Raw genomic sequence first — 27,890 nt, 5'->3', positions numbered from 1 at the left:
TTTTTTTCCCCAACATTTTTTGTATTTCATTTTACTTTCATTTTTAATGGAGCGATACATCAACATAATTCGAGATTTATAGAGGCCTCGCAATACAAGTACTTGACACAAACTCCTCCTTGCCCTCTTTTAATAGCTATTAAGAAAAAAAGATCTTAAACATTTTTAGTGGATTCTGCAAGATATGTTTGGAATTTGCAACAGAAGCCCTCCTATAACGGGGTCAGTGGTCCGAACGCCCCAATTCCTCTCCCATATGAAACAAAACCCTGCCCCTGCCCCTTCCACCCGAAACCCCTGATTGTCTAACACCAGACATTCCCCTTTTAAATTAAACATGAAGGAAACTAAAACAAAATAATAGTTTGCAGAGGCTCATAACATAAAACAAAGACTTGAAGAGACAAACACTTAAAAAGAGGACACGAAAAGGTGGTCGTGGGGTCATGATGATCTTTTGGTACCTGTTTAAGGATGTAGGCCTCCCTCATATGTTTTATATCGCAAAGAGTAAAGCGTCAACAGGTGTTTTTTTCTTTTTCTTTACATGACTGCATCGTTGATTTGAGCACTCGCCTCTTCTCAAGCGAATGCAGAGGCAATGATCATATACAATCAGCAGTTGTTGTTTTTTTGTCAATGATCAAAAGCCATATATTACATTAAAACACTGATTTTTCTTTGGATGAAATTTACTTTAAAATACAGTTATGATAACGTAGGTTTACCCTCGTCAAGTCTCGTATTACGACGCGCCATGAAAACGGAGTATTGCGCAAGGCATACAGAACCTGAACTGCTTGCGGCGTTAAATTAAGCAAAAATGTGCGAGCGACTGCCTCAATGCCTGCACACAGAACTCTCGCTATAATTATTAGCATGGCACATGACCTCAAACGTGTAGCGTACGGGAAGTCAGAGTCTTTGCGCAGCGAAATCTCCAGTCACCGGATTTTATGCAATGATAACGGTACAGTGTAGAAAAGAAAGAAAGAAAAAAAAAACAGAAAACAAAAGGTCTGAAAAGACGATTTGGTAAACATTTCTTGCAAAACCTGTCCTTCTCAAAACACTCGGTATAGTAAAAGCAATCAAAATAACATTGTTTTACTTTAGGTAAAAGCAAAAGATGAGGCTTTAGTCAATCATATGTGTGGAAAATGGTCCACTAGAGAATACAGGCGTTTAGAAGAGCGTTCTGCTCAGCTATAGAAATACTAGCGCTGAAGATACTTACAAGTTTGTTGATGCAAACCTTAATAGGTACAAAAATTAGACAAATTGAAAAACAATTAAATGGAGTTTAATGTTAAAAACATCCAACTGGTGGGCTACAATGGTTTTGTAGAAACAGAACATTTTCTAAATTTCTAAACCGAAAGACTTTTCAGTTTAACTTATTTCATTTAGCCGAGATGAGACGGGATGTAAGGCATGTATGCTCATTTTCTGAGACGCTTAACGTTTCACCTCATCCAATCACATTTATCATATACATTATGGGCGGCAAGAAAAATGTCTGTGTAAAATCATGGCAGTTAAATCGTGCCTTTTACCACTATGGTTCTAACAAAATGCATCTAAAAGTGTTCGAAATTATGGCAGAGGCCGATAAAAGCGTGACTGACTACAAATCGAAGGGAAAAAGTAAAGAAAAAAAACAAGCTCCAACCATCTTACAGGATGGCTTTTGCTTTTTTGCCTTATTGATTACAAATCAGTATAGTAATTTGAGTTATGAACAGGAAAAAGAAAACAAATGAAACAAAGTAAACATTACATTTGGTTGAGGGAACACTTGAAAATGTACATGTACATATAAATGTGTCAACACTTGTTATTAATGCACCCCCCTTAGCTATAATTGGCATTATGAAGGTATTTTTTTCACATTGTTTCAATAAAACTTTTTTTTTTGTTTTGCATCAACAATTATCATACTTGCTTTGGGTATTCACAAATAAGCATTCTATATAATTATGCCGGCCAAAAAATTCCTTTGCCAAGCGCACAAACATCGATAACGTAATTCTGCCGAGCAAGTCTTGGTTGTTAAAAAAAAAGAAAAGAAATGAAAAAAATGTCAGAAATAAATCTAATTTATAAACGTAAATTTACAAAATGGATAGTTTTTTTGTGTTTGTTTTTTTAAACTACTGAATCTAAGATGACCTTACACCACCCCAATGCTATGTCTATATATATATATTCTGTTTATGTACACATGTAATATTCATCACGTATGTATTCATTCATCTCAATTTTTCCACCATTACAGATCTTACATTTCTTATCATCTATTTCAATAAATAAATAAGAACCATGGTTTGTTTTTCACTACGCCCTCTTCATGGTATTGTGCGATTCTCCCCGAAATGGTCCTGGAGAGTTTTGCATGTAGGGGGCATCACCTCTACCAAAAAGAGAGAGAATGAGAGGAAAACAGAGGGAGAGAGAGAAAAAAAAAAAAAGAGACAGAAAGGAAAGGATGAGGGAGAGCGCTAGGTAGCTGCTGGGTTACTACGCCTGTGCGTTGGTGCCGTTCTTGTCGGGGGAATTGGCTGCGTTGATGGAGTTGGCAGTGCCGTCTGGCTGCACGCTGTCCCTGCGCGGAGGCATTCGCTCGTTTATCCGGTCCAGTCCACGTGCTTCTTCGAAGCTTTGGATCTTGTGTTGAGGGTTGAAGCCTTGGATGGCTGGAAGTATGGAAGCACGAAGTTAGATAATGCTTATGAAGTGACATACAACAATGACAATGTTTGCTTTCGTTTTGGGCATTACTGGTATCCTTGTGCATTTTACCGTGTCAGTTTACAGATTACCCTAGCCTTAAGATTAAATAAGATGAGTTCACGCCATGTCGTAATTACATCATCAACACTATCAATGCCAAAATTAATCTATAGAGGACTGGTGGTACAGTCGGATCTCTCTGAAAAAAGAAAAAAAAAGTCGGCATCTTGCTTTTTACAAGTCGGCATCTTGTAATTACGGGAATTACCACATGGGTGGTTTAACGTTAGAAAATTAAGTAAGGGATAAATACTATTGTAATTTTAAAGTGATATTACAATAGTAACATTCATTATTTTGGTCAATATTTTTATTTAGTAATAATAATAACAATAATTATTGTTATTACTACTACTACCATTTTATAGTAATATTGATATATAATTTTAAAAAAGCACAGCAAACCTGGAGCTTAAAAAAAACAAGCTTAAAGAAAAATTGCAATTAGTATTTTAGTTTTTTCACCCACAAATCATGCAGTCCTACATTCCAACATTAACTTATTAGACATGAACATTTCCAGTCACTAAAGTCGCAGGACTACTAAGAGAGGGCTGTTCTTCCCCAAACAGTACCTAAAAAAGGTTAAAAGGCTAAACAAACCAAGCATGAGAAAAGTAAAAAAAAGCGAAGTTTAGGGCGTACAGTAAGGGTACGACTAGTTCAGATAGAATTCACCAGAAAAACGCTGATGTGCCCACGTCAAGCCTGACATTAAAGGCAAAAACAGGCCTAGGTTTGAGTTTATCTGTGTGCTCTTTGGTCAGGAAGTGAAACTGATAAAAACAAAGATTCAGTCTCATGCTGTGGTCTGCTCACACCCCTGCCTCTGGCTTCCCCCTTTAAACAGCTGTGACTGAAGCGCTGGCGTTCATGATTGTGAGACTTTTTGAAACGTCCTCTCTCAACGGCTAGATCTACCAAAGTTTATCCTGGGATAGAGATAGTTTACCCAAAAATAGAAATACAGTCATCATGTGTGTCATTTTTATGCGTTTAGTGGCGCAGAAATTACGTGACACCTTTAAATGCAAACAGACGAAATGCAACAAAACAACACAAAGGAACAACAAACAAATATCTCAACGTGCAAATCAAACTAAATTGCTAGCTTTAAAAGTAACAAGCATGTGAACTACATACACACAAATAAATAATGATATTGGCGACTACAAAAGGACGAGATGCACAGACAGTAAATCACAGGGGGAGGGTAACAGACAGACAACACTGAGAAGGTTTCACAGATGTCTTGCATACCTTGTGCTTCCTCTGCTTCTATGGTGGCTGTGTAAGCATGAGTAGTAGTGCCATGCCCAAAACGAACGGGGAAAGAAAGTGAGTCAAGTTATCAATGCAATCACAAGTACATTCAAACCCCCTCCCTGTTGCCCATTCATTCATCTTCCCCTCCCAAAATCAGCCCAAACGCTTCACATGCCACACAGGAAGAAATCTAAAAGAGGTTAGTTTAGTTGCTTCATTCAGAACATAAACAGATTTCAAAACTAGTTTTTACTTGGTGAGGTTTGTTTGAGAAACCAAGCTTTTGAACCTGAGACGCAAGGCCTTCTGAACGACTCTTGACATGGACAGTCTATTTTTACAGCTGAAGGTATACAATAGCCAAACAAGGAGAGGCTTTCGCCGTAAAAACGCCATGCAATGTACTGTATATGTATAAAGACAGTTTATTTGTGGGCTTCACAGGAAGATGAGAGATGAGACAGCTTTGAGCGATGTGTTGTTTTATTTCTATTTTCGGCTTCTGAAGAATCCTTTTATTTACATCCCCTCCCCCAGTGCACCATCAACACGTTACAATCACGAGACTGTGTTGTATTTTATTGTGCCTTGACGTTTGACCACTAGAGCAAGGCCTTTCAAAATGTAATGCCATAGACCCCTAAATATGAAGAGTCCCTTAGAAGTGCCTTTCAGTGTATTTTCCACTAATAAATACCCTTTTATACTATGGCTGCACGATACAATATTTTTATTTTTATGTGATGTATATTGTGAAATGAAAACAATTTCACCAGATGACTTGAATAGCTCTATTTTAACAGAATGAATCATTCAAAAATGATTCAGGGGATTTTGTAGGGGAGATAATCTGCATAGAAAATAAATTACATGTAGGGATGTGATGCACAATACTGTACGCCATGATGGTTTTGAAATGCTTTAAAATATGATTTAAATTACTGTGCAATGTAGTGCAAAATGTGCAGCGAGTCTGTCATATGGGATACATAAAATTATAATGAGAACATTATAATTATGTGCTTGGGACATGGCTTTTAATGGTGAGACTTTTGTTTTTGTATTCAGGCTCTCTAAAAATTAAATAAATTTGAATTTAGATTTATCAGCTTTCAAATATAATGAATTATCGGTATCGGCCAAAATGTTCATACCGGTGCATCCCTAATTACATGCATAGATCAATACAATAGAACAAAAATTCAAATGCTTTATATTTTTCAGTTTTCAGAAATTGAATCAAATGTAAAATTACACTACATAGTCTTTAACAAATATTAATTATATTTAATTTATACATTAAAGCTACAAAAGTCTTTTTCCTGTCTTGATTAACAGCAGCAGGTTTATTCGTATGCTGTTTTCAATATAATGATAGACATCCGTTTTCTTTCTCAATTGTTTATGTTTACACCGCGTTTACAAGGACACTCGCCGAGAAGCGCATTTTGATGTGTATATGTCTAAGCACAAAAAGACGAGAAAGAGACCTGGATTCGGTGTTCGTGTGCGGTCTGCGCACAAGCTCCGAATTGAGTTATTTTTCACGTGTTCTTGTGCTTGAATGTTTTAAACTCATTAGAAATGTATAAACTGAGGCCTTAAACACGTGCAAATTATAAACTTTCACTCTCTGATGGTTAAACTTAGCAATTAATATGCAAATCACATGCATTCTGAACCGGGAGGAGGGGGGGGGGGGGTCAACTACGATCCTTACTGACTTGACACCGCACATCCTGCTATGTGACAGCATTTATTTGAAATATAATTTTTTTGGTAACAACTTAAACGTCTATGCTTTAGAAAACCAAAACCATTTAAAATGAGCAGTTTTGGCAGAACGGTGGCCTAGGAGTTTCATAGGAGTGCAGTGCTCAGACATGTTAAGCTATTGTGCCCATATGGGAAGCAAGCCAATTTATTCACCTTAACAAACAAAAGTGTTTTGAGCATGTGAAACTAGTCACTGTGATATCAGTGTGTTTCCAAGTGGATATTAAGCTGTACTGAGTGATGTTTAGCACATTGCTATGATGTTTCTAGGAAGGGCAACTAGTTTCATCAAAAACAAACCTGACCATGTTAATGTGGCAGTGAGTAGGTAAGCAGGATGCAGCAGGCTGGTGAGTTTTTTACATTAAAGGCCAGGAGAGGAAGCGTGGCACACCGACAGGCGCTGGCTAAATTGGGTCATATTGCGTCATAGTCATAAGCTCACAGGAGCCCCTCTCACTGTGAAAGCATCACCCGCGGCAGCTCCTTGGCACTCGCTATGATCTCAGCAGTGCTTGGAAGTTTTTTAGGTCCCTGTCAGGGCAGGAAATCTGAAGCGTGTAGATTGAAATCCCCTTCATAACCAAACCCTTCTAAAATCTTCCCCCTCTCTTAACGATATCACTTTCGTTGATGGGTGTGTTGCACCGTGAGAGAGGCAGAGCTGCCGGGCAAGGCGGTGACAGCAACAGAGTGAGAGAGAGAGTTATAGACAGAAAGCCTGAGAAAGTACAAGCGTAACAGGAGCAGGGGGTTGGTGGAGAGCCGGTTACACCCTCCACAACACCACTCAATAAGGCCAGGAGCAAGACTTACCGCTCTGTAGGGTCTGTCTGCCTCCTGACAGGACACCCAGAGGCAGCGTCCCAGTAGGGGTCAAGCCCTTTAACTGCAACACACTCTCGTTCTCCTCTCTGAAAATACAAATTTTCTGTATTTACATCAATGACAAATAAAAGGGTCCACAAAGAAAAATGGTTTTGAAATGTGCAAAGCTCTTAGAAATGTACTCATTGTATTCACAATGGTTTCATGTGGACTTAATTGAATTTTTTTTAAATGCTATAACAAGGTATTAATGGTATTAATTCATTGACTCGAAATTGTCATATGCTCCAACCAGTAAAAATAAATAAAAAATTAAGACTTATTGACCATGACACAGTCATGAGTTTTTCCAAATAAATACATTTTTAGGAAACACTATTTTTAAGGTGACGTAGTTACACATGTACTTAATATAGTAATAACAGTAAATTATGCATAATTACAAGTAACTAACCCTAAACCAAACCCTAATCCTAATCATAACTTTATAGCAAGTACATGTAGTTAATATTACTCCGTACTTATTTGACTAAGTACAATGTAACTACGTCACCTTAAAATAAAGTGTAACCCATTTATAAATAGATTGACCAACCTTAAATTCATTATTCATCTTGTAAACCTGCATCAAATGCTTTTAAAAGAATACACCACAAAAATGTTTTGTACTTTATACAGAAAACACTAAAAATGCTACAGTAAAAACATGTTTATTGGTTAAATATAAGTTAGCTTACCATATATGGTGAAAAACTGTAAATGGTTTAACATCACTTTATATGTAATTTTACTGTAAATAAAAAGGACATTCCCAGAAGTCTCTACTTTACACATCACATTTGATGAAACTGTTTTATAAACGATTTTGTTTCTTCTTACTGTCGTTGTCAGTAATGTAGATTAGTGTGCTTATGTTACATTTATTTTACATTTTATTACATACATTTTGTTATTTAGTTAATGTGTATTGCATTATTTTATTTGACTGTTTTACTGTGTTTTACCCTGATGGTGTTTTGTCTTTATGTGTGTGACCCTGTACACCATCTATATACTGTACTGACCATGTTTTATGGTCAGGTTGCTTACAATGAACCGATTCATCATGAGGTTTTCTACTGTGCCACATGTATTATTGTTGTGGTTATCAGTACTTTTTAATATAAAAAGACAGATTTTGGTAGTTAAAGTAGGAATATATTGTCATTATATCACTTCATGAAATACACAGTTAAAAAAATTCTTCCTGTAAAGCTGGAAACACTGTCACAGTATTTTTTTTTTCTGGCAACCACAGCTGCAAGTTGTGTTACCGTAAGTATAACAGCATATTTTTACAGTGGTCAACATCTCTGTTGTGCAGAAATGAGTGTGTGCGTGTCAAATCCCTGGCCATGAGGGATTTGTATGTGAAGTGTGTATATTCACCTAAGAACAGAGAAAACTCTGGCCATCTTGCCAATGGCACGAATCTTATTTCGGATCACCTCCTTGCGGACTGCCGGGGTGCCACCTGCCACAAACGGGGAGGGACAGAGGAAAACAAAAATAGCGAGTAAGAAGGTTAGAGTCTAGTTTCATTGATGGTACATGGGGACAATTTTGCTATATATCCGTCTACTTAAAACCTTGTCTTGTAAATTTTATGAACTAATTTTATCCAGAAAAAAATTATAAATTAAAGAGGTAAATCAACATTACCTGCAAAATGCAAACTAGTCCTAATCTGATGGCTAGAGCTCAAATGAGGCATTACATCCTGAATCCCATAAGGAATAAATAAACCCCATTTCAAAACTCAAAAGGCTCACAGACACACAGAAGAAGTGTGTCAGGCCAAGTTAAAATTATGCACCATTCAAAAAAAAAAAAAGGAAAAAAAGAAGGACAAATCAAATGGGCATCAAGAACAGTAAATGGGACACTGTATTCCTTCATGACAGCTCCTCGGATGTGTGCTCAGAACGGGTTCATCTGGTTTCATTACAGCAAGAGGCATCACTGTACTTCATGGCTCTTACGTTAAGAGCAGCAATTCACTTTGAATCACTGACGTGACTGAATGGAGACCCAGTTTGGGGTAGTTTTTGAAAATGGTTTAGGGCGGTGCATATTGCGGTGCATGTTTAGCTAGAAGGTTTGTAATAAATTTGATCATTTAAAAAAGAAACAAAAAGAACATGCTTCGAAGGCATTCATGATGTACAAACTAAGCACTGTCTATGTACTTCCTGTCTCTGCAGTGTTATATGCATCAAACAGATAAAACAATAAAGCAGGATGCCCATTTAATCACACAACGCTGAACACGGAGTTCATATTTAAAGCAACTTTCACACGAGAATTTAGTGTCCTAAATAGAAATATATGGGTTATTCACGGAGGACTAATGCACACTAATCAGAGAACTATTATTTGATGAGATGAGGGGCATGCAGATATATATTTAACAGAGCTGAAATCCATTTGAGGAGAAAAAAGAAAGGGAAGAAAGGAGACATGCAAGAAGGCTAATGGAGCACACTTTGTTACATTTAAATTCAAGCAAATGTTGATTACATTATTATTGCTGAGTGGAAAGTAAAAAAAAAAAACACGTACCAAATATTTTTGTGATATACAAAAAAATGTCAGTCTGGGGTGAGTAATTATTTTTTATTTTGAAAGAAATTAACACTAAATCCATTAAATTGATCAAAAGTGACAGAGACATTATTAATATTACAAAAATGTATATTTCAAATGTTGTTCTTATGAACTATTTTCTAGCAATAACGTTAGGCAATCATTACAGTTTTCTTACAGGAAAAACAGATAATTTTAGAATGGGTCAGAATGAGCAATGAAAATAATAGTTTTCCCAAATATTTAAACTTTATATTAGTTAGTAGTTGTTTTTGCTGTGGTATCGAAATTGGAATGAAAAATAGTTAAATTTCACTGGTATCTAAAATATTATTAAAATAACTATTAAAAAATCTCTTGCAATCTTTGAGCCCTGATACTTCACCTCTAAAAAGTGGTTATCAACTTTAAGTCTAACTGAATTTATTTGGCGTAAAAAGCTACAGTGCAGTAAAACAGCTTTACATGTTCTTACCTTCACATGTGTCGTCTCCCTCTGACATGAGCTCATCATCTGAGCAGATGTTTAACACGTTGACCAGCATCTCTGTTACTGAGAGTACATGAGAGAAGACATTACATAGACCGCCAACATATGCTCTCTGAACCAAAAATTGGTCTACTTCTACTATTTATTACATGCTTAGGCTCTAATACTACATACATGTCATACTTCATAGTGTTCAACATAAGGTCTATGGTCATTATGTACAGACATAGTTAGCAGATGTTTTGTCTGAATGTTTCCTTGAGGATCAATAAAGTAAACCATCAGAACTGATAAATCGCAAAACTCACTTTTAAAACCACACCCAATAATTCTGCAAAATGCACTTCTAATAGGTGTCAAAATCAATGTAAAAAAAAGGCTAAGCTGTTGCCATTTTTACCTTTCTCCCCGACGAAGGGCAGTGACCACGTGAACACATCCATGAAGTTGGGCAGCCAGTACGGATGAGGGGAGCAATTGAACTGCCGGATGTTCATAACGTTGTTCTCGTATTTCAACACAGCAGCTTATGGGGTGAAAGGACAAAAAAAAAAACTGAAAGTATGTTCTGATTTTGTGAGACTTAATATTTAATTAATTTTGAAAAAGAGAAAAAAATTAAATAGACATTTTCATTTCAGCAAAACTGGCTTACCTTGTTGAGAAATTGCATACGGCTAGATATTAAACTGCACAGCATGATAGCACAGGCTCAAAAGCTTTTTGAGAGTTCTTACCTTTATTGTTATACACATCTAAGTAGTTTGGTGCAGAGAAGATTGTGATTAATGAGGGGAAGCCTGTCGTCTGACTTTTTCTGTACATTCGATACCTAAGGAGGTCAATGAAATGGGACCGAAATTGTCAGGGGTTCATTTAAAAACAGCTGTTAAAATAGAATTCAAGCTCTTGCTGCAAATAGCCTGGTTTAAGAGTGTGCTGTGCAGTGGACTCACCCTGCATCTTGGGCTTCGTGTGCTCTTATAACTGACAACAAGTTATTATTCATCAAAAAGTCACATACTGCAGGGTAGCTGTTAGAGATGGAGAGAGGTGTAATTAGCGATTCCAGCAGTCCATCAGTCAAAACGCCATGACTAACATTGAGGGGTGCGACTGTGAACGGGGACTGAGTAGGCAGCTATCGAACAAATGCATGTGGGTAGACTGTCAGCTGGAGTACCTGTAGAAATAGGAACATCCTCTCACACTGTTGTGACAAAAGTGCTCTGAGCTCTTTTCACTGCCGTAGTCCTCACCAGGGTCAGACCACAGCAGGTCGCACATCGGCCCGAAAGCTGGCGGCTCTTTAAACCGGTCTAACTGCAGAGCAAAGCAAACAATCAGACCATCTTATCCATCACTGCAACAATACAAACTCAATCTGTTAAAAATCTACATGATCGGTGAGGGATTACTGAAAGAACAAATCGCAAATCATCATCTTGTTCAGGCCAGTGCCAATTTCGTTGATGAATAATTTGTCATCAGTTGTCAACGACATTTTATCCCTGCCGCAAACACGTTAAAATAAAATCCAGTACTGAATGACAAACTATGACGAAAATTTATTTACATTTTCGTCAGATAAAAACAAGATGAAAATGTTGGGGAGGGACGATTTTGGTAAGAGATCCAGTCAGAACTGATGTCAAACGTGGTAGATGCGCACATTTGAAATGTAACGTGCTTATCAACCTGACGGGTTATCACAAGTTGGCTGCTGCATGTCTCAAAAAATGTAAATGTCTGGGAGAAAGAGAAGAGCAGACAAATCTGAAAAAGCATGACGACCTAAAAAAGCGCTTGCACAGAAAGCCGCCTCTCAAACGCCAGTGCACGTGTACTGAACTGATCTCTCTTTCGCATCTTTAAAAATGTCTCTGACTAAATGTAAACAAAAAGCTAAAAACATTGTCAAAAAACTGACTAAATCTAAATTTGCTGTCAAAATTAACACTGGTCCAGGTTAATAATAATAAATAGGGATGAGTCAGGGTGGTCGCTAGTTGTCCAACAACAATTTCAAATGATGAGGTAAACATGTGAGTTTTTTTTTTAATCTTTCTTATCTTAGTGGCAGTGCTTTAAATGGGATTCAACTTCTCAGAGAGGGTTTCAGCATGTTGACAGCATGCTGTGATTTAGCGGCACAACTCCCCTTTAAAAGCATCATCACTACACGGATCAAAAGCGCTGCCTTTGCATATTCACCATCAGCTTGTACTGTCATACCCAGGACACAGAATACCATAGGTACACAGAACACAAAGTGATGCTTCACATCTTACTTACTTTCCGGATGTCGTCGAGGCAGGTGACCTCGGGGGACAGGCCTCCGTGAACGCAAAGGAACTGCTGGTTGAGCAGAGCGGCCAGGGGAAGGCAGTCAAAGGCCTCCATGCAGGCATCATACACCAGCTCAGAGTACTTAATCTTGCCTGCAATGAGAGAACCACAATAAAAACACCCATGTATCTCTGAACAGGCGCAAGCGGGGTGATGAGCTTTTCAAGCCAAGGCTGTCACGCTGTCCGTTTGACATATCGCAGTAATGCTGGGTGGGTGAGGGCAGATGGGCTTGCCAACTTTCCAAGGCTGGAGGAATAGATGGAGGAGGAGGTGGTTGCATGCCTTGTTAGGTGATGTTACAGCAGATCCGCGTGCTAATTGGGATGAACTGAAGAAACCAGCGTGGCGGGAGGCTGATTAAAGGAAGCGGAGGCCAGACACAGGTTACACGTGGAACAAGGGCCGCATACCGCCGTTAAATCCTGACATTTTAGAACGGGCCAACCGTGCAGCGTATTGTAAACAGCAGCACTGACAGATGAGAAACAGGCTGCCTCGTGATGAGCAAAGAACAACATTGCAACGCGCCGGCAATTGGTGAAGTAGCACATCATAATCAAAGGCTCTTTGATTAGCTCGATGGAGAAACAGCCAGGATTCTGCGGATACAAACTAGGGATGTGCAGCATGACTTAATTTCCATAACTTATAAACGGACATTTTGTAACTGACTAGTAGTCTCTGTAAGTGATCCATCAGAAATAGTCTACTTCATTTATGAATTTATCAATCATTCAAACAAATCCCATACTGAATGCTGTAGAAAAATAGGTCATATACATGTGATGTGTTTACCTCGCATTATAATCCTTGTGCCAATTTAGCCAATTTATTACAAATCAATTGAATCAATAAGCAGTGCAGGACCAGTACGCACAAACTCAATACTATTAACAAAATGCCTCAAAAGTCAGTTAACAGACTATAAGTCAGAACATGTCAAGTTATTACTGTTCGTTACCACGGCCAATGCTTGCCGTGATTGAACGTGCTTCTCATTTATGGATATTATTTGTTCAGAACAAGCAGCGAAAAATCGCAACTATACATTCTATACATTATTTAAGGGTATTCTATTTGTTAACTTAGGATAGGATCTGTTGTTATGAAGTAAGTTTCATTAATAATGGTCCTGCTTTAAACCAGTAAAATATTTCATACTGGTATTATCCAACATAACCGGTAGAATAAGTAGCCTAATTGTAATATTCCTGTTTGACATGAGTCAAAATACTCCATTAACCTAATCGTCTTCTGAGTGGACATTTCTCTGAACCTGTCGCGAGTGATGAAAGAAAGCAAAAGCATACAAGGTCGAAGGCAAAATGAGAGGATTTTGCTTTCTGATCTAATATAGACTTTTTAACACTGTAAAAAAAAAAAAGAAGAGGGCTGAGAAAACTGCACAGTGGCAGCTGGAAGCATATTTACACTAGCCAAAGTATTTAATGAACACGTACAGGACAAGGACTTTATAAAATTGCATAAATGACAGGCGTTACAATTTTGCACAGATTCTGTGTGGGTCTGCTTATGATCATCAGCTGCTGGTGGAAGGGTTTCAGTTAGCTGTCAGAGTTTGTCATGACTGAAATGATGGCTGATGTAAATCTAAGTGGGGAGGGAAGAGCCCTGACGAGCGCTGAGGGATTGTGATTGAGCTCTGTGCCCGTGGCCCGCCATCCAATACTCTCAAGAAGACATGAGCTCTCTCGGGATGCCATGGAAAAAATTGCCATGACAGAGTTGAATGATAGGATGTGGTAAAATCTCATTTCGCTCTCTTTATAACGTTCACACACGCACACACACACACACACAGTGTTTCTAAAGAGCTGAGCTTACATTCTTGTTTAAAGGTGAAGTACTCAGTGAGATGCCGACACTCGTGGTTGCCCCTGAGGAGGAAGAGGGTGGTTGGGTGGTTGATCTTCAGGGTCCACAGATAGAGCACACACTGCAGAAGCAAACAGAACACACATCACCAAAATGAACCACATACACTAGCAATACTTTCATATACGATAAAAACAGCTGATGATCGGAGCAGATTATACCGTCAATCAAAAGGGGGCGGGAAAACATTTCACTCTGCAACTCATAATGTGTGTGAAGTTAATGCGACAATGCATTAACAGTAAAAAAAAAAGCAACGTTAAAGCAGGCTCTATTTGAACCTATGAAACAATAAATGGCATTTTGACGCTCTTAAATGTGACGTGACAGATCGCAGCAACTCCGTTGAAGCGGCAGCGTTAGCCATCTCTTTCTCTAAATGCATGTTATAGCATGAAAAAACATGCATGAATATCAGAGGGTGTGTTGAACTTACCGAAATGTATCATGACTTGTGTAATCGCTCAGTTCAACCGGTGAACGACGTCAATAAAACAGCTTGTCACTTAACAGCTTGTGAACAATGTCACTTAACGTTGCATGTACCTCAGGAAAGTTATCCAATGCTCACAGTTTGTTAGTTTGCTATAAAAACACTAGAGAGGAGCTTATTAAAATAAATAGTAGTTGAACATAATAATTTTGGCTCTGTGGTTAATTTTAACCTCTAATATTATAGTGATGTACCAAATGAGAGGGATCTCTGTATAGTTTATCTTTAGAGCATTAGTTGGTGGATATTTTTTCATAAAAATAAAAAATAAATAAAAATAAAATTAGGCAGATAGCATTTTGAATAATCAGGTATCAGTATCTCTTAACATTAGTATTTTGATTTAGCTCAAACTAATATGCAGGTTCAGTGTTTCAGAGGATTACACCTCCATTACTCCTGATATTTTATTAAAGGAATAGATCACACAAAAATGAAAATCCTTCTATCATCATAACAGACCACTAGTATTCACAGTATGCAAATTTCCTTTATGCACGGAATACCTAAATGGCTGACTTCATTTGCCACTGAGACTAAATAATTTCTTAACTCTAAGTACCCCAATCAAATGAGTTAAGACATTTTTACACAAAACTGAATTGAATGCTATTTTTCCCCATAAATTAATTTTATTTTATATCTATTTTCAAGATTGTAACTGGACAACTACTCTATTTTTCTGTAATGTGCTAAACGTTTTTGTGAACTACAAAAGTAATGATGCTGAAAACTCAGCTTTGTATCACAGAAATAAATTCCATTTTAAAATATGTATTAAAATAGAAAAGTGTCTTGATGAACAAACACTTTAACAGTAGTGTACCATTTTTAGTTACAGTATGTATACAGTAAGTAGTATGCTAGTATCCCCAACTTTAAACTACCGCTAGCAGACAAGAATTTCCGAAGCCGAATCTCATGTACACTCCAAACACACTGAACCACTAACACGTCTGAGCAGACAAAGAACATTTTGCTACATTAAGCAAGACTAAGATTTCAATCTTTTCACATTCGCTTCTGATATCATCTCTCTACTGGAAAGCACTGAAACGTCTAAAGTTCTCAATATTGTTTTCTTGAAAAAACTTGGCCTGTCTTGTCATTAGCATGCTATCCCATTAAACACCAGCAAGGCTTTTGGGTTCACACCTGGTTAGATTAATATCACAGAACACCGCTGTATAACAGTGGACAGGAGGTTTTCTCTATAAAGAAATACTGAAAATAAAGCGTACTCCACACCGATCTGGATGTCGGGGTGGGGCGAAGTCTGGTGCCCTAACCTACGAAACGTTTGATGACTGCAGTGTCTCAGTCAGAGGGCATTAGCAGGTGGTGTGGCGGATGACTGAAGTTCAGTCCTCTGTGGTCTGTGATGTCCAGGGAGGGAGTAGGAACTTAGCGTGGCCTTTATTGTGAAACACACATGCTCTCTATGAGTCTCAGGTTGCACGCGGGCGGCCCTGAACCCTCAACTGTGTTTGATGGTATTGAGCAGCGGTGTGTCCGCTCTCTTACGCCGCCTCTTTTAACCATGACATTTCTCCCGTCCCTGAACTTTGCAACCAAAGCGAGATGCAGAGGTGGAAGCTTTTTGAGGACTCGCATTCAAGGCTTATTTAGAATGACATCAGACAACGATATAAAAGACTGCAGCTGATAAACTGGACCAGAATTTTTCTCAAACCAAATTACATGTAACCTCGATGTTGAGAAACGCTTTCTCTGGCCTACAGGATGGCAGGATCAATAATCCTTTAATGCCATCTGCTTCATCATTGTGGTTGCTTTACAATGATACAGTGCTACAGGCCGAGGCGACATGCTGACTGCATCATCACAATGCATCCTGGTACAACAGAGGCTGTTAGAAAAGCACAGCCACATGGCATCTTCTGAAGGCCAAGTTACATTAAATGTGAACATCTTAAATGTTTACAATGTGCAAGATGTGTTCACAAAGCCTTAAAATTACAAAGGACTTTTTATAGTGATTACAAAGTAGTTTAAAACACAAACTAGCCTCTTTTAATTAAAACAACATTTTAATTAAAATAGATTTATGAAGGTAAAAGAGAAGCAAAACTCGAGCACATATGTGAATTTGAGAACAATTAATATTCATACAATGACAGTCACAAACTTGTAATATATATTTGCATTTATTCTTACATTCACATTCGCAGTACAACCTCAATTAGGCACTTGCAACTTCTCAAATCTGTCACTGCAATTTCAAATTTCACGCCTTGAATTCTGCTACTCTTTTCGTGATATATTAGGTGCAAATAAATAAATGCAAATATATATTACAAGTTTGTGACTGTCATTGTATTTCTGTGAATGGCATTTTACACATTTGTGACTACTCGTCTAAAGCTTCAGATTCAGAATACAGGTTTGTGCCTATTATCTGCGAGTGCAAATTTCAACATTCAACTTCAGATTTTTTATTTTACAAGTTTTCACATTGGAGCTGTGAGTGTAAATGTTCACGTACAAGTACGAATATTTATTGTACAAGTTCTCAAATTCACATCTACGTGCTCTCGAGTTCTGCTCCTCTTTTACCTTCATACAGATTTGGCTATTGACAACATTTGTGGCATGCACCAAAATAAGTTAACAAAAGTACATTCTTAATTTCAAATTCCCCCTTAAAATCTAAAACCAAAAATAAAGTCAGGGAAGTTAAATTTGGGTAACTGAACTGTTCAGGGTGTTGTTTTCAGGTGATAGTAAAGTTTTTCGAATTCTTTTTATGTCCCACCTCTCAATTTTTCAGCCAAACAAATGTTATATATTGCTACTTTAGCATCCTTTTTGATCACACTGCTGACATGTTTACCTGTGGTAGCTTTTCCACGATGATAAATAAATGTTTACAGTCAAATGTATCAAATGTCAAATGAGTCCTAATTGAACATCAAATTCAAATTTCGATTTGTTTTGGCATTTAGACAAAATATATTTGGTTGTAAAATGTCAGTGTATCACTATGGCATGCTGTTGATTACCAGAGAAAATAAGGTTGTGTCCACCAGTTCAAAAAATAAATAAACAAAACTTTGTACAGTACAGCACTTATAATGGAAGACAAGACGGACAGTTTAAAAGCATAAATCTGAAGCTATACGTTTGTTAATGTGTTTGTTGATTTTTTAAGGGGAAAGCTGAAAAGTTTAAATTTAAATAATTTTTATTGTTAGTGGGAGAAGAACGTCTACGAATGCAACTTCTGCACATACAGTTGTCCCCAAATAACCCTTGTGTTATCTTTGTTCCAATGTGAAAATTACCATATTTACCAGGGTTTCTATATGGGGAAGTGAAAGATCATACCAGCCACATGTTATCCGGTATAAATGTAGATTCTAGTGACTGTAATTTCAATAATGTGTGTATATTTTAACTTTTCTCCATGTATAATGCCTTGGCAAATAGACTTTTTTCCAAACAGAAGCAAGTTTAAATGATTTTCTATGGTATTCGACAGCATGCCACTGATGCTGCAGATAGAGCTTAATATGTATTGAACCTGTATCATTCCTTTAAATATGCTTATATAGACATATTATAAAAGTTGTTGACCACTTAACCCTATTTTACATAACGTGTGATCATTACAGTGTAACACTCACCTCAATACTGAAATAGCCTCGATCCACATAGTCTCCCAAAAATAGATAGCGTGTGTTTTGCGGGGAACCCCCCACCTCAAAAAGCTTCATCAGGTCGAAGAACTGCCCATGGACATCTCCACACACTGAAGATGGAGACAAAACATAGTAAGACAAACACTTGAAGTTGAAACAAAAACAGAGTGACATGATTGGAAGGATGTTGCCAAACCAAAAACATTGGAAAACCTTGTGAAACGAAGAAATATCACATTGTGTACATGCAGGGTCATCTTAAGGTGAAGGAAAAAAAATAAAAAAATCGGTAGCAGAAATGCTAAGATTTGAACAATTGATCTTAAAACCACTAGACGGAAGTATACAAATACTAGGCCCACCCAAAAGAGCAGAGTGAAAAATATTAATAATGGTCACCCTAAACAGGATGTGGCCAAACCAACATCATTTCCTCTTAAACCTCCACAAGGTAAGAAGTTGCAGAAAACAGCAAGCAGAGACAACATCTCCATTATGCACGCCACCATTTTTTTTTGTGCTTTTCCCTTGTAGGCCAATTATTACGCACACAGTGTGTGTTATGAAAAACATGAGAGTGTGCAAAGGGGGGGTTGAGGGGGGATAGATGTGGATAGACGTGCCCATTTATATCCACACACCTGTTCGTGTGTTTGCTCGAGTGTATGGCGAGTGTTGGGGGTTTCCTGTGGCCTCCGCTGGGGAATTAAAGTGTGGGGGTGTGTGCGAGAGAGAGTCTAGGATGCAACTGTTTCTCTGACCTTTATAGAGCAGCCACATTAGGTTGCTGTGGAAGACTAGCTCCATATGAAAATAATCACGCTCTTCTCGCTGGCTTGAGGATTATTTTGGGGTCAAGACTAAACCTTAAAGATTAAGGATGACATCAGAGATGCCCTATCAAGTAACAGCAGAACCTTGATTGTACTTTCATAATGTTCTTCATGAAAATAACTATCACTGTGAACCAAAAAACAAACTCTGATCTCATTTTTCATCGAAGTAAGCAGGAATGTGGGCGAGCACCTCAACAGTGGGCATCGTGTTTTCCTGTGATCGTACGGCATTAGGTATAGTGAAAAACCTGTGAGAACCACATCCTGGATGTAGATGTTGGTTGTCAATCACGACAGGTTTGTACTGTCGCCGCACAGTGAGTCATCAGAACAAGCAGCACATGGCTGAGTGCGCAATAGCCTACCTGTGATGGGGGCCTCCACTTCCAGCATGCACTTCTCGTGGCGGAGGATGTTGGCGCCGTCGTTGATGATGCGTAGGGCCAAGTCCTCCTCCAGGCGGCCCTCTTTCACCAGGTGGCTCTTCAAAAGCTCCACCTTGGGCTTGCCGTCCTCATACAGCTCTTTCATGGTGAGCCGCGTCGTGGGAGGGTACGGCACCGCTGAGGGAAAGAGGAGAAAGGAAGACTCAATTCTTTACTCTTGTTAGTCACAGGGAGACCCTGCTGGTGAGCATTTAATACATTAGAAAAATACTAAGCAACTACAAGACGACATTATGTGTGTTTTTGACTGTACAAAATGGATTACAGCTTTGTGCCGGAGCAATCCAGACCCCATATTGATTTGGAGCTACCCGTTAGAACGTCGCAGCAAATGTCTAAATTTAAAGCAGCATGTTTACAGTCACAACCATGCAGAGTCGATAACAGTGTGGTGCAGTCTCAGAGTCTCTCATAGCATCCGAGACCGGGGGTGTCTCCAAGTTAAGGAAGTGCGTCTCCTTCACAAATTCAAAGCCAGATGGTGTGTGATAAAAGTGCTGAACCATAAACAGAAAGGTGTTACTCCAAGTATAAATATCTCAGCCCAAGATTTTTTGATCCACTTTCAGGCTTCCATCAAAAGCAACTCAAAGCTTCTATCTATATTGTTCAAACTAGACTGTTAAATGTTCAAAACCTGAACCAGCCTAATTATTCAAGATTTTAAGACTAAGTGTTGGAAAAATATGCAGTTTTGCACATCACTAATTGCTTGCCTGTGCAAAACTCATCACAATGTTGCTAGGGTGTTCTGGGTGGTTGCCATGGCATTGCTATGGTTGCTGTTCTGAGTAGCTGCTAAGGTGTTCTGAAAAAGTCAACATGATTTATTTTCTTCTGTTTTATTGTCCACCAGCCAAAAACCATACAATAAGCCACACGATTTGAGGTATCATTCCTTGCCACAGCACAAAGGGTGCTTTAATACTAAGTTTAATACTAAGCATTATGGATTTTGAAAACACCAAACCCTAAAAAAAAATTTTTTTCCCTAAATGTCATGATGCAAGGGTGTTCTGGGTAGTAGCCATGCCATTGCTATATGTTGCTCAACTGTACTGAGTTGCTGATAGGTGGTTTATTAGCCTAAATAGAGCCCACTCCATCTTCTAAAGTTGTGCATTTTTGGAAGCAGAGCCGCTCGCAAAGTTACAAAAAATGCTGAGAGAGTGAAACCTGAGTGCTGAACAGCATATATTTTCTAAATTTTTTCTCTTTCGGCAAAAAACTGAAGCTGCCATTTTCGGCCGATAATTCTCTGCGGCCTCAATTTCGGTGCATCCCTATTAAGCACTAACCTTAATCTCAATATAATGTTGGTAACACATTATGAAGTTAGCATTATGACTTGTCATTGTCTCTGATTATGAAGTCTGACATTTTCTTGATCGGTGACTGAATAAGTTGACCAATGACACAGCTGCATGGCATGATTTGCATTTAACTGGTTTGGGAGAAGAAGAAGAAGAAGAAGAAGAAGAAAAAACGACCACAAAAACATACTTGCACGTGATGCAACACTAATTAGCATTGCTTCAATTCTTTCCCTGAATACAGGCGAACTAAACTGATGTGTGAAACTTGGTTACAAGACGACAATCTATTACTCAATTCATTACGATAACTGAAAACATACAGTTTGCTGTGAGGTTGTCTGAAAAGCGCAATGCCAAGCTGCCTGTCAGAAACTAAAAGTGAAACATATGCACGGTAATAACGGTTACAGTTTTTGGTCAGAATTTGGGACTCTCCCACAAAGCTATGTGGGTTATCAGAACACATATGGCCACAGCTGGTCCCATCCCTTCCCCCAACCAACGCGCAAAGGCCTTGTTAAGAAGACATGAAGCCCTTGCCGTTGTGGAGAAGACAGCTTAAACAAACCCTTGACAACCTGGGGGCTGGGATTTTACATTCAGACACCGCGCGCATGGGCGAGCGGCATGCAAACAAATGCCTGCTGGAATTGCTCTGCAACCCCCCGAGCCTTAAGCTATTTTCAGTTGCAGGAATTCCACAACATTCAAACCAGTTTAAGAGGAGTGGGGAAGTTACGTCCTGAAGCTAGGGTGGGGTAGAAGGCCAGCTGTTGGCATCGATACGGAATCCTCTCGGCTAGGGTCACAGGCCAGGTTGGCACGACTCGCTCTTCAAAAGAATGTGGGTCTGGCCGACGGCCACGGCTTTCAGCGCTGGGACCACAGGCATGATAGACCACAATAAAGCTTCGAGCTCAGATGACAGGAACCTTCCAGGGACTCCAATAGCAGAATTAGGATCAATTTGGGTTTACAAAATGACTTCGGAGTCTGCTCAGGCTGAAATTGTCAGGGGGTGTTCAGGTGTTGGTCTTGTTGCATGCCAGTATGAGGAAGAGAAACAAGGTGAATCTTTCATGCTTGACAGAATAAAGGAAGGACACCTGCTCATTTGCCTATATTAACTAAAGCCGTAACAGGGCTATTATCTGGATCGAGGGTTGAGTTCACTCTTCTGCAGTAACAGCAGCGAAAATGTGTAACCTCTCAGTGTTCTGCATTTGCATGTGAAAATTAAGCCCTCAGGACGGGATGGGGGTTTTACTATCAAAGTACCAACATACTGTGTGCATGATCTCAAAACCTAACTGAAGGCCCACTTAAAAGCAGGTCAGTTTTAAAAAACAAAAACAGTGCTTTTGGACTTGGTCATTTCAAAGCGGTCCAACCATTAAAAGTGTAAATGCATTCAAAGATGCATTTGAAACCAAATTTATTCTGTAATCTTAAAGGAATAGTTCAGCCAAAAATGAAAATACGGTCATCATTTACTCACCCTCATATCGTTCCAAAGTTGTATGAATAACTTTTTTCTGTAGAACATAACATTTAGAAAAATATTTTCAACCTTTTCGCTCATATAATGGAAATTGAAACATTACTGAAAATATCTTCTTTTTTTTTATGCAGAAGCAAGTAAGTTGGTGATTAAAGGATAATAGAATTTGTATTTATGGATGGACTATCCCTTTAAGAATCATTTGGACCAGACCGCATGTATATTAATAAGGAAGCTAGAAAAGTCGTTACTTCCTGTGTCAGCCTGATCTGTGGTTTTATCGCTCTAACTGTTTTTTGACAGAATATTAGAGAACATTTTTGGTAAGAAATCTCATGAACTTGTTCTGGGCAAGGATGACGAGAGCTATCTTGGGAGGTACAAGCGAACCTAGAGAGACGCTGCTGTGTGAGACGGGCCCGAGGTCCGTTAATCATGCATGAGGACAGAATAATTACACAAGCAGGGTGACGTTGACCCTGACAGCTCTAGTTTCTATCTGTAAATAAGCCAAAAGGTCAAAACATCAAATTTACCAGCAGCCTGACAGGGGTCCAAAACTTTATAGCATCAGCTGCATAACTCGTTTCCAGATGACATGCATTAGATGGTGATATGATTTCATGTTGTTGATTAGAGATGCACCAGTCAACCTGCCATCAAAGTCAACAGACCGGTTGCCGATCATGCGTTCAAAACAAAAAACTGTTCTGATTGATGGCGGTTATTTTGGGTGGCTGATCTTGTACACAAACCTCATTGCAATAATTTCTCAAAATGTAATTTGTGTGGAAATATTACAAAGTCTATAACCATGACGTCAACACAGGCCAGAGACGGGACACACAGAAGGACGAAAAGAGGAGAGCACAGACGTGCCGCAGAGAAGAAACTGTACTGTACCAGGCAGATCAAGCTCAGACCTTGAAAATATTGGGAGAAAATTATAAATATTGAATTGGAGGTGGGGGTTTATATGAATGTGTCTCCATAGGGAACTGACTGCCTTCAGAAAAGTTGATGACATTTTTTTCCTATTAGCTCCGTTTAATGCCTATTAAAGTGTGCAGCGATAACAAGGAAACGCTACATCGCTGCTGTTCCATAAGCGCCACCTACAGACAGAGTGAATTATTAAATAAATTAGCATTTTCATCCAGTCCATCTGCTGGTTTTGTTTTGTGCAGTATGTTTTATGTAGCATAATTTCAAAAAGCTAAAGTCAGACCATTCTGTTCGCTTTGAATCTTGAAATGATACAATCTAATACATTTTTTTTTTTTTTACTGCTTATGCTACATAAAATAGCATATTTTTGGGATCTTGAGTAAAATGCAATGGTTGCCTCTTATTTCAAAGAGATACAGAATTTAAGGCCAGTCTGGCCTGTGTAATAGAGCAAATAGCTACAAAAACAGCAACCCAACTTGAATTGCTCTTTCATGCCAACCTTACAAGCTTTCAACGGACTGCTGGCCCATGTTTAAATACACAGCACAACAACTACTGCACTGTCTGCCGTTCTCAGCAGGGGAAAGTGAGAAAAGAGTTGCGTGGAAACGTCTAGCAACTAATCAAAGCTTTTAAAGCCACTTAACCTCAGCTTTCCTCCGCCTCCGTGGTATTGTTCCAAGCAAGGCTCGGCTGATGAGTGCGGAGTAGAAAAGTGCCGCTGCGATCCTTGATTCCCCACGCTCCGTGCTTTAGCTGTGGGAGGACTCATCAAGACACGGCCTTGGCGAGAACCTCAACTCCCACTCAGCACTTCAATCATGCTGGAGTTCATTCTCACAAAGATTATAGTCCTTTTAAAGACAAGCTTTAGTTATTTTACCTTCCAAACACAATATTTTCTGAAGGAAACAACAGGCGAGCATGGAAGATTTTTCTTTTTACACTCGAGTTGACTGAATTCACCTTTCATCGGCCAGGAAAAAAAAAAAGCTTACCCAGAACATCTCAAGGTAGTATCAGAATACGGGCGCAACCGCACTCAATGCTTGATTGGTCATTGGGTAGCAATGGTTTCAAGGTGCTAACAATTAACAATAGAGTGCAACAGTCAGGTTCTGGAAGACCAAAAACTCACATTCATTTTCTACACAGAAAAATGTACAGTATAACTTTAAAGGCAGACCTACTACTATGAGGTACGAGGTTGTTAATCGATGGTATACGTTTTTGTTGAAGCCATCCATTTGCATTTTTTCAACTTACTCTTAAAATAACTGTTTAAAAGCTACATTTATGGTGAAAAACTACATTACCCATGATCCTCTACAGAAAATTTCACCAATCAGTCTCGCAGAGAGAGTTGCTCTATGCAAGGATTCTAATCGTGCCACTTAAGTCTTGTACCTCTGTTTCTTTTTTGTCTGATTTCTAAATACTTTTTCACCTTGTATCTAGTTGGTTTGGTTCATGGCTTATAACGCTTTAACAAATACTTTTTAAAAATCCCTATGGGAAAAATGCCACTGAAAACATGGCCAGGCACTAATGCACTCTATTAACACCTGCATCATTCCGCAGACAATGTTCCTCTCTTGTTTCGTTGAATAATTCTCAAGTTTGAACCTTCCGCTACATGGATGTCTGACCACCGTGGCCTACAAATAAAACATTTTTCAGACAGCCTGCAATTAAACATACGTGTAGCGTAAAATCCAGGTGTTGGAGTGCTTAAACTGAAAAGAGGCATTCAGTGAAACCTGGAACTAATTTGAAGCTGAAATGCTCCTGTTCCTGCAAAAGGCGATCACAGATTTTAGACAGAAACAGGCTTCGGCTCTTTTTAATGAGGAGGTTTGTTTTTTTGTCTGGAGCGATTTAGATCGCTGAATGGTCTGACTTGGGAAGGAAGATGCAAGTCATTACGGATCCAGACTACTAGAGAGCCCAGTGCTATCAGCTCATTACAGAGACCGTCTAATTGAGCTCGATCAGCCAAAACACATCGAGCTGACAGCAGCACATAAAAAACTGAGAGGAGAGAACACACTATGTCAGCGGACACACTAGTTTTAATCAAAAACTATCCCAAGTTCCCCAGGTGCTTCTATACCCATGAAGCTACGGACCAAATGATCCAATTAGCGTATTACTCTACTCTGTCTCACTCCTTTGATATAAGAAACTCCCACGAGCCCTTGATAGGGAGCTGATACACCACGTAACCAGGGGTCAATCCTTTCTTGAGTTTAAAGATTATTTGTATGAGGTTAATTGGGATCACACGGATAACTTCAATTAGTTTAGTTCTATCTCAGTCAAGGGACCAAGGTAAAGTAAGTGACACAGTTTTTGAGCATAGCGTTTTTTTAACTAAACTGTCCCGAGATCACTGATGTTGCCTAAATCCCAAGGAAGGATGGAGGCAAGAGGATGAAACAAATACAATAATGTGAATTAATATTAGCAGAGTCAATGTTGTGCATGTAAACCTCTACAGTGTTTCTGAAAGAGTAAGTGGCTTTTAAGCTCACCAAAATCTTTTAACATTAAAAAAAAAGTTAGATTAGCTAATCTCTCATTTTAAGATTTATGTTTATTTAGTAATATATATTACATATAAACAAAAAAAAAGTAATTCCGTATTTTAAGATTTATATTTATGTATATTAAGTGTAACCAGAAAGACCAACAAAATGTTTACATTTTAAAAAGTTAGATAAATCTATACATACAAAATCCTTTTATATTTTGAAAAATGTTGCTGTGAAAATATATATGTACACATATATACACACATACATATATTATATTATATATATACATATATTATATTATATATATATATATATATATATTATATATATATATATATTATATATATATATATATATATATATATATATATAATTAGTAAAGAGAAAAACACCTGCAATATGTAAAATGTTTTTTTCTTCTTCTTGACACGGCTTTGGCAGTTTCAATTTCATGAATCATCGGTACTTTGCATATTCAGACCACTGAGTAACATGCATTCCCACTAATATCCCTACAATGGTCTAATTCACTAAGAGCTTTCCTTCTGCGTACTGTTTGCACACTGCAGCTTAAAACTTCATTGATCTCATTTAATTCATGCCAGTCCATCCCATGCAGCCTTAGCCAACCTGTCAAATTAGCCATCAACATGTGTGTCATTAGACTTTCTAAGTTATCCAAAAGTCAGTCAACATAACAGATGTCTACACTTGTTTATCTTTATATTAACGTTACACATAAACTGAATGTCACCCATCAGCTACCAGAGCGGGTTAGCTAACACAAAACCAGCAAAACTGAATAAAAACGTACGGTTTCACATAGAAAATGTACCTTTTACGAGCCGTTCGGTGGTGGATTGTTTATTCTGCTCCTTCCCCGACATCCTTCAGTTTTTCTCGGTGGAATAATTATAATTCCTCCTTGTAGCTGAACCCAGCTAGTCGCGTTAGCCCGCTAGCTCGGCTAAGCTACTGACGTTTCAGTTCGCGAGGAAAGTCCTGACCGCTCCGCTATAAAAGCGGGGAAACGGAGTCAGCGCGCTCGTCCGGGTCGGCTTGTTGATATGTACACTCAAACGGTGGGGGAAAGGGGAAGGGGGAGCCCACTGTAGCGGCAGAGTTTTATTTTCTGCCGTGTCTGTCCTTCGGGTTTGCTCACACAGGCGACCCAGCTGCTGTCAATTTCTCCGAGGGAGTAGCGATGTCCGATTCGTGAACGAATCGTTCGGTTGAGTCGGATCTTTTCAGGGAATCGTTTGAACCTGTTCATAAATCCTGTCTGAACGGCTCGTTGTCGAATATGACTGAATCGGTTCTTGAGTCAACAATTCACCGACTCATTCTGTCTCAAACTGTCTCCCCTCCCTATGTTTAAATTGTAATTTATGTTTAAAATATAATTTAAACTAAACATAGCCTAAAAAAACAAGACAATGCAGACGTACTGCCAGAGTAACAAAAAGGAAATAACTTAATAAATTAGCCCACACGAGGGCACAAAAGATGAATATACAGCTTTTGTTGCTTTAGGATTAACAGAGCTTTGGATAGTTTCCTTATCTAGATCAATTTTGAATAAAGAAAAGAGAGGTTTAGAGGCCGAACATTTTTTTTTTTTTATGTAGGCCTATGTGAAATTTTGCTATCATGACATAATGTTATGTAGGCTAATACATGTAATATTTTCCTTCTCTTTTGAGTATTCAAACAATCCAAAGAAAAATATTTAAAAGAAAGAAAAGTCACTAACAAAATGAAATTGGATAAACAGTAAAAAAAAATGTACAACAATTTCTGTGTGTAGGCAGGATAGCCAAAACAAGTGAATAACATTTTCCCCAGGAGAGTGACAGAAATAAAAATTATTAAGGCTTTAGTTGAGTAAACTTTATGAATCAATTTAAATGTTATTTATTTTACTTTATTGGTAAGCAGATAATCAAGACCATACTTTCCCCTAATAAACGATGTAAGGAATTGTTACTGCCTCTCTCTGGAAGAGAGCTCTGATATTACAGTTATTTTTTGTTTCTCGATAAGCATATGCTCCCAATGACTGTGTCAGTTAAGTTCAGGGAGATAGGCTACATGGCCATGGAAATGTAGAATCATGCAGCAA

The 27,890-nt window shown here is 38.4% G+C and overlaps 1 protein-coding gene across 2 annotated transcripts; it reads right to left on the bottom strand.

The window, feature by feature from the left end:
- On the bottom strand, positions 1-26,984 carry ppp3ccb (protein phosphatase 3, catalytic subunit, gamma isozyme, b). Of its 2 annotated transcripts, XM_082157418.1 has the most exons (14): positions 26,604-26,984; positions 19,383-19,580; positions 18,167-18,291; positions 13,976-14,087; positions 12,074-12,219; positions 10,962-11,101; positions 10,735-10,812; positions 10,516-10,610; positions 10,179-10,304; positions 9,764-9,841; positions 8,092-8,176; positions 6,652-6,749; positions 4,054-4,080; positions 1-2,696 (listed from the first exon to the last, which is right to left on the bottom strand). In XM_082157418.1, exons 1-14 carry the CDS (start codon positions 26,653-26,655, stop codon positions 2,521-2,523), a joined length of 1,536 nt encoding a protein of 511 aa, XP_082013544.1. In that variant the 5' UTR covers positions 26,656-26,984; the 3' UTR covers positions 1-2,520. The 2 variants fall into 2 exon arrangements, with proteins under 2 accessions (XP_082013544.1, XP_082013545.1); XM_082157419.1 differs by lacking the exon at positions 4,054-4,080.
- Positions 26,985-27,890: the final 906 nt, after the last annotated feature.

The sequence above is a fragment of the Leuciscus leuciscus genome, assembly GCF_965113295.1.
Source record: "Leuciscus leuciscus genome assembly, chromosome: 24".
NCBI classification, from domain to species: domain Eukaryota; kingdom Metazoa; phylum Chordata; class Actinopteri; order Cypriniformes; family Leuciscidae; genus Leuciscus; species Leuciscus leuciscus.
This window is presented reverse-complemented; position numbering and strand designations above follow the sequence as displayed.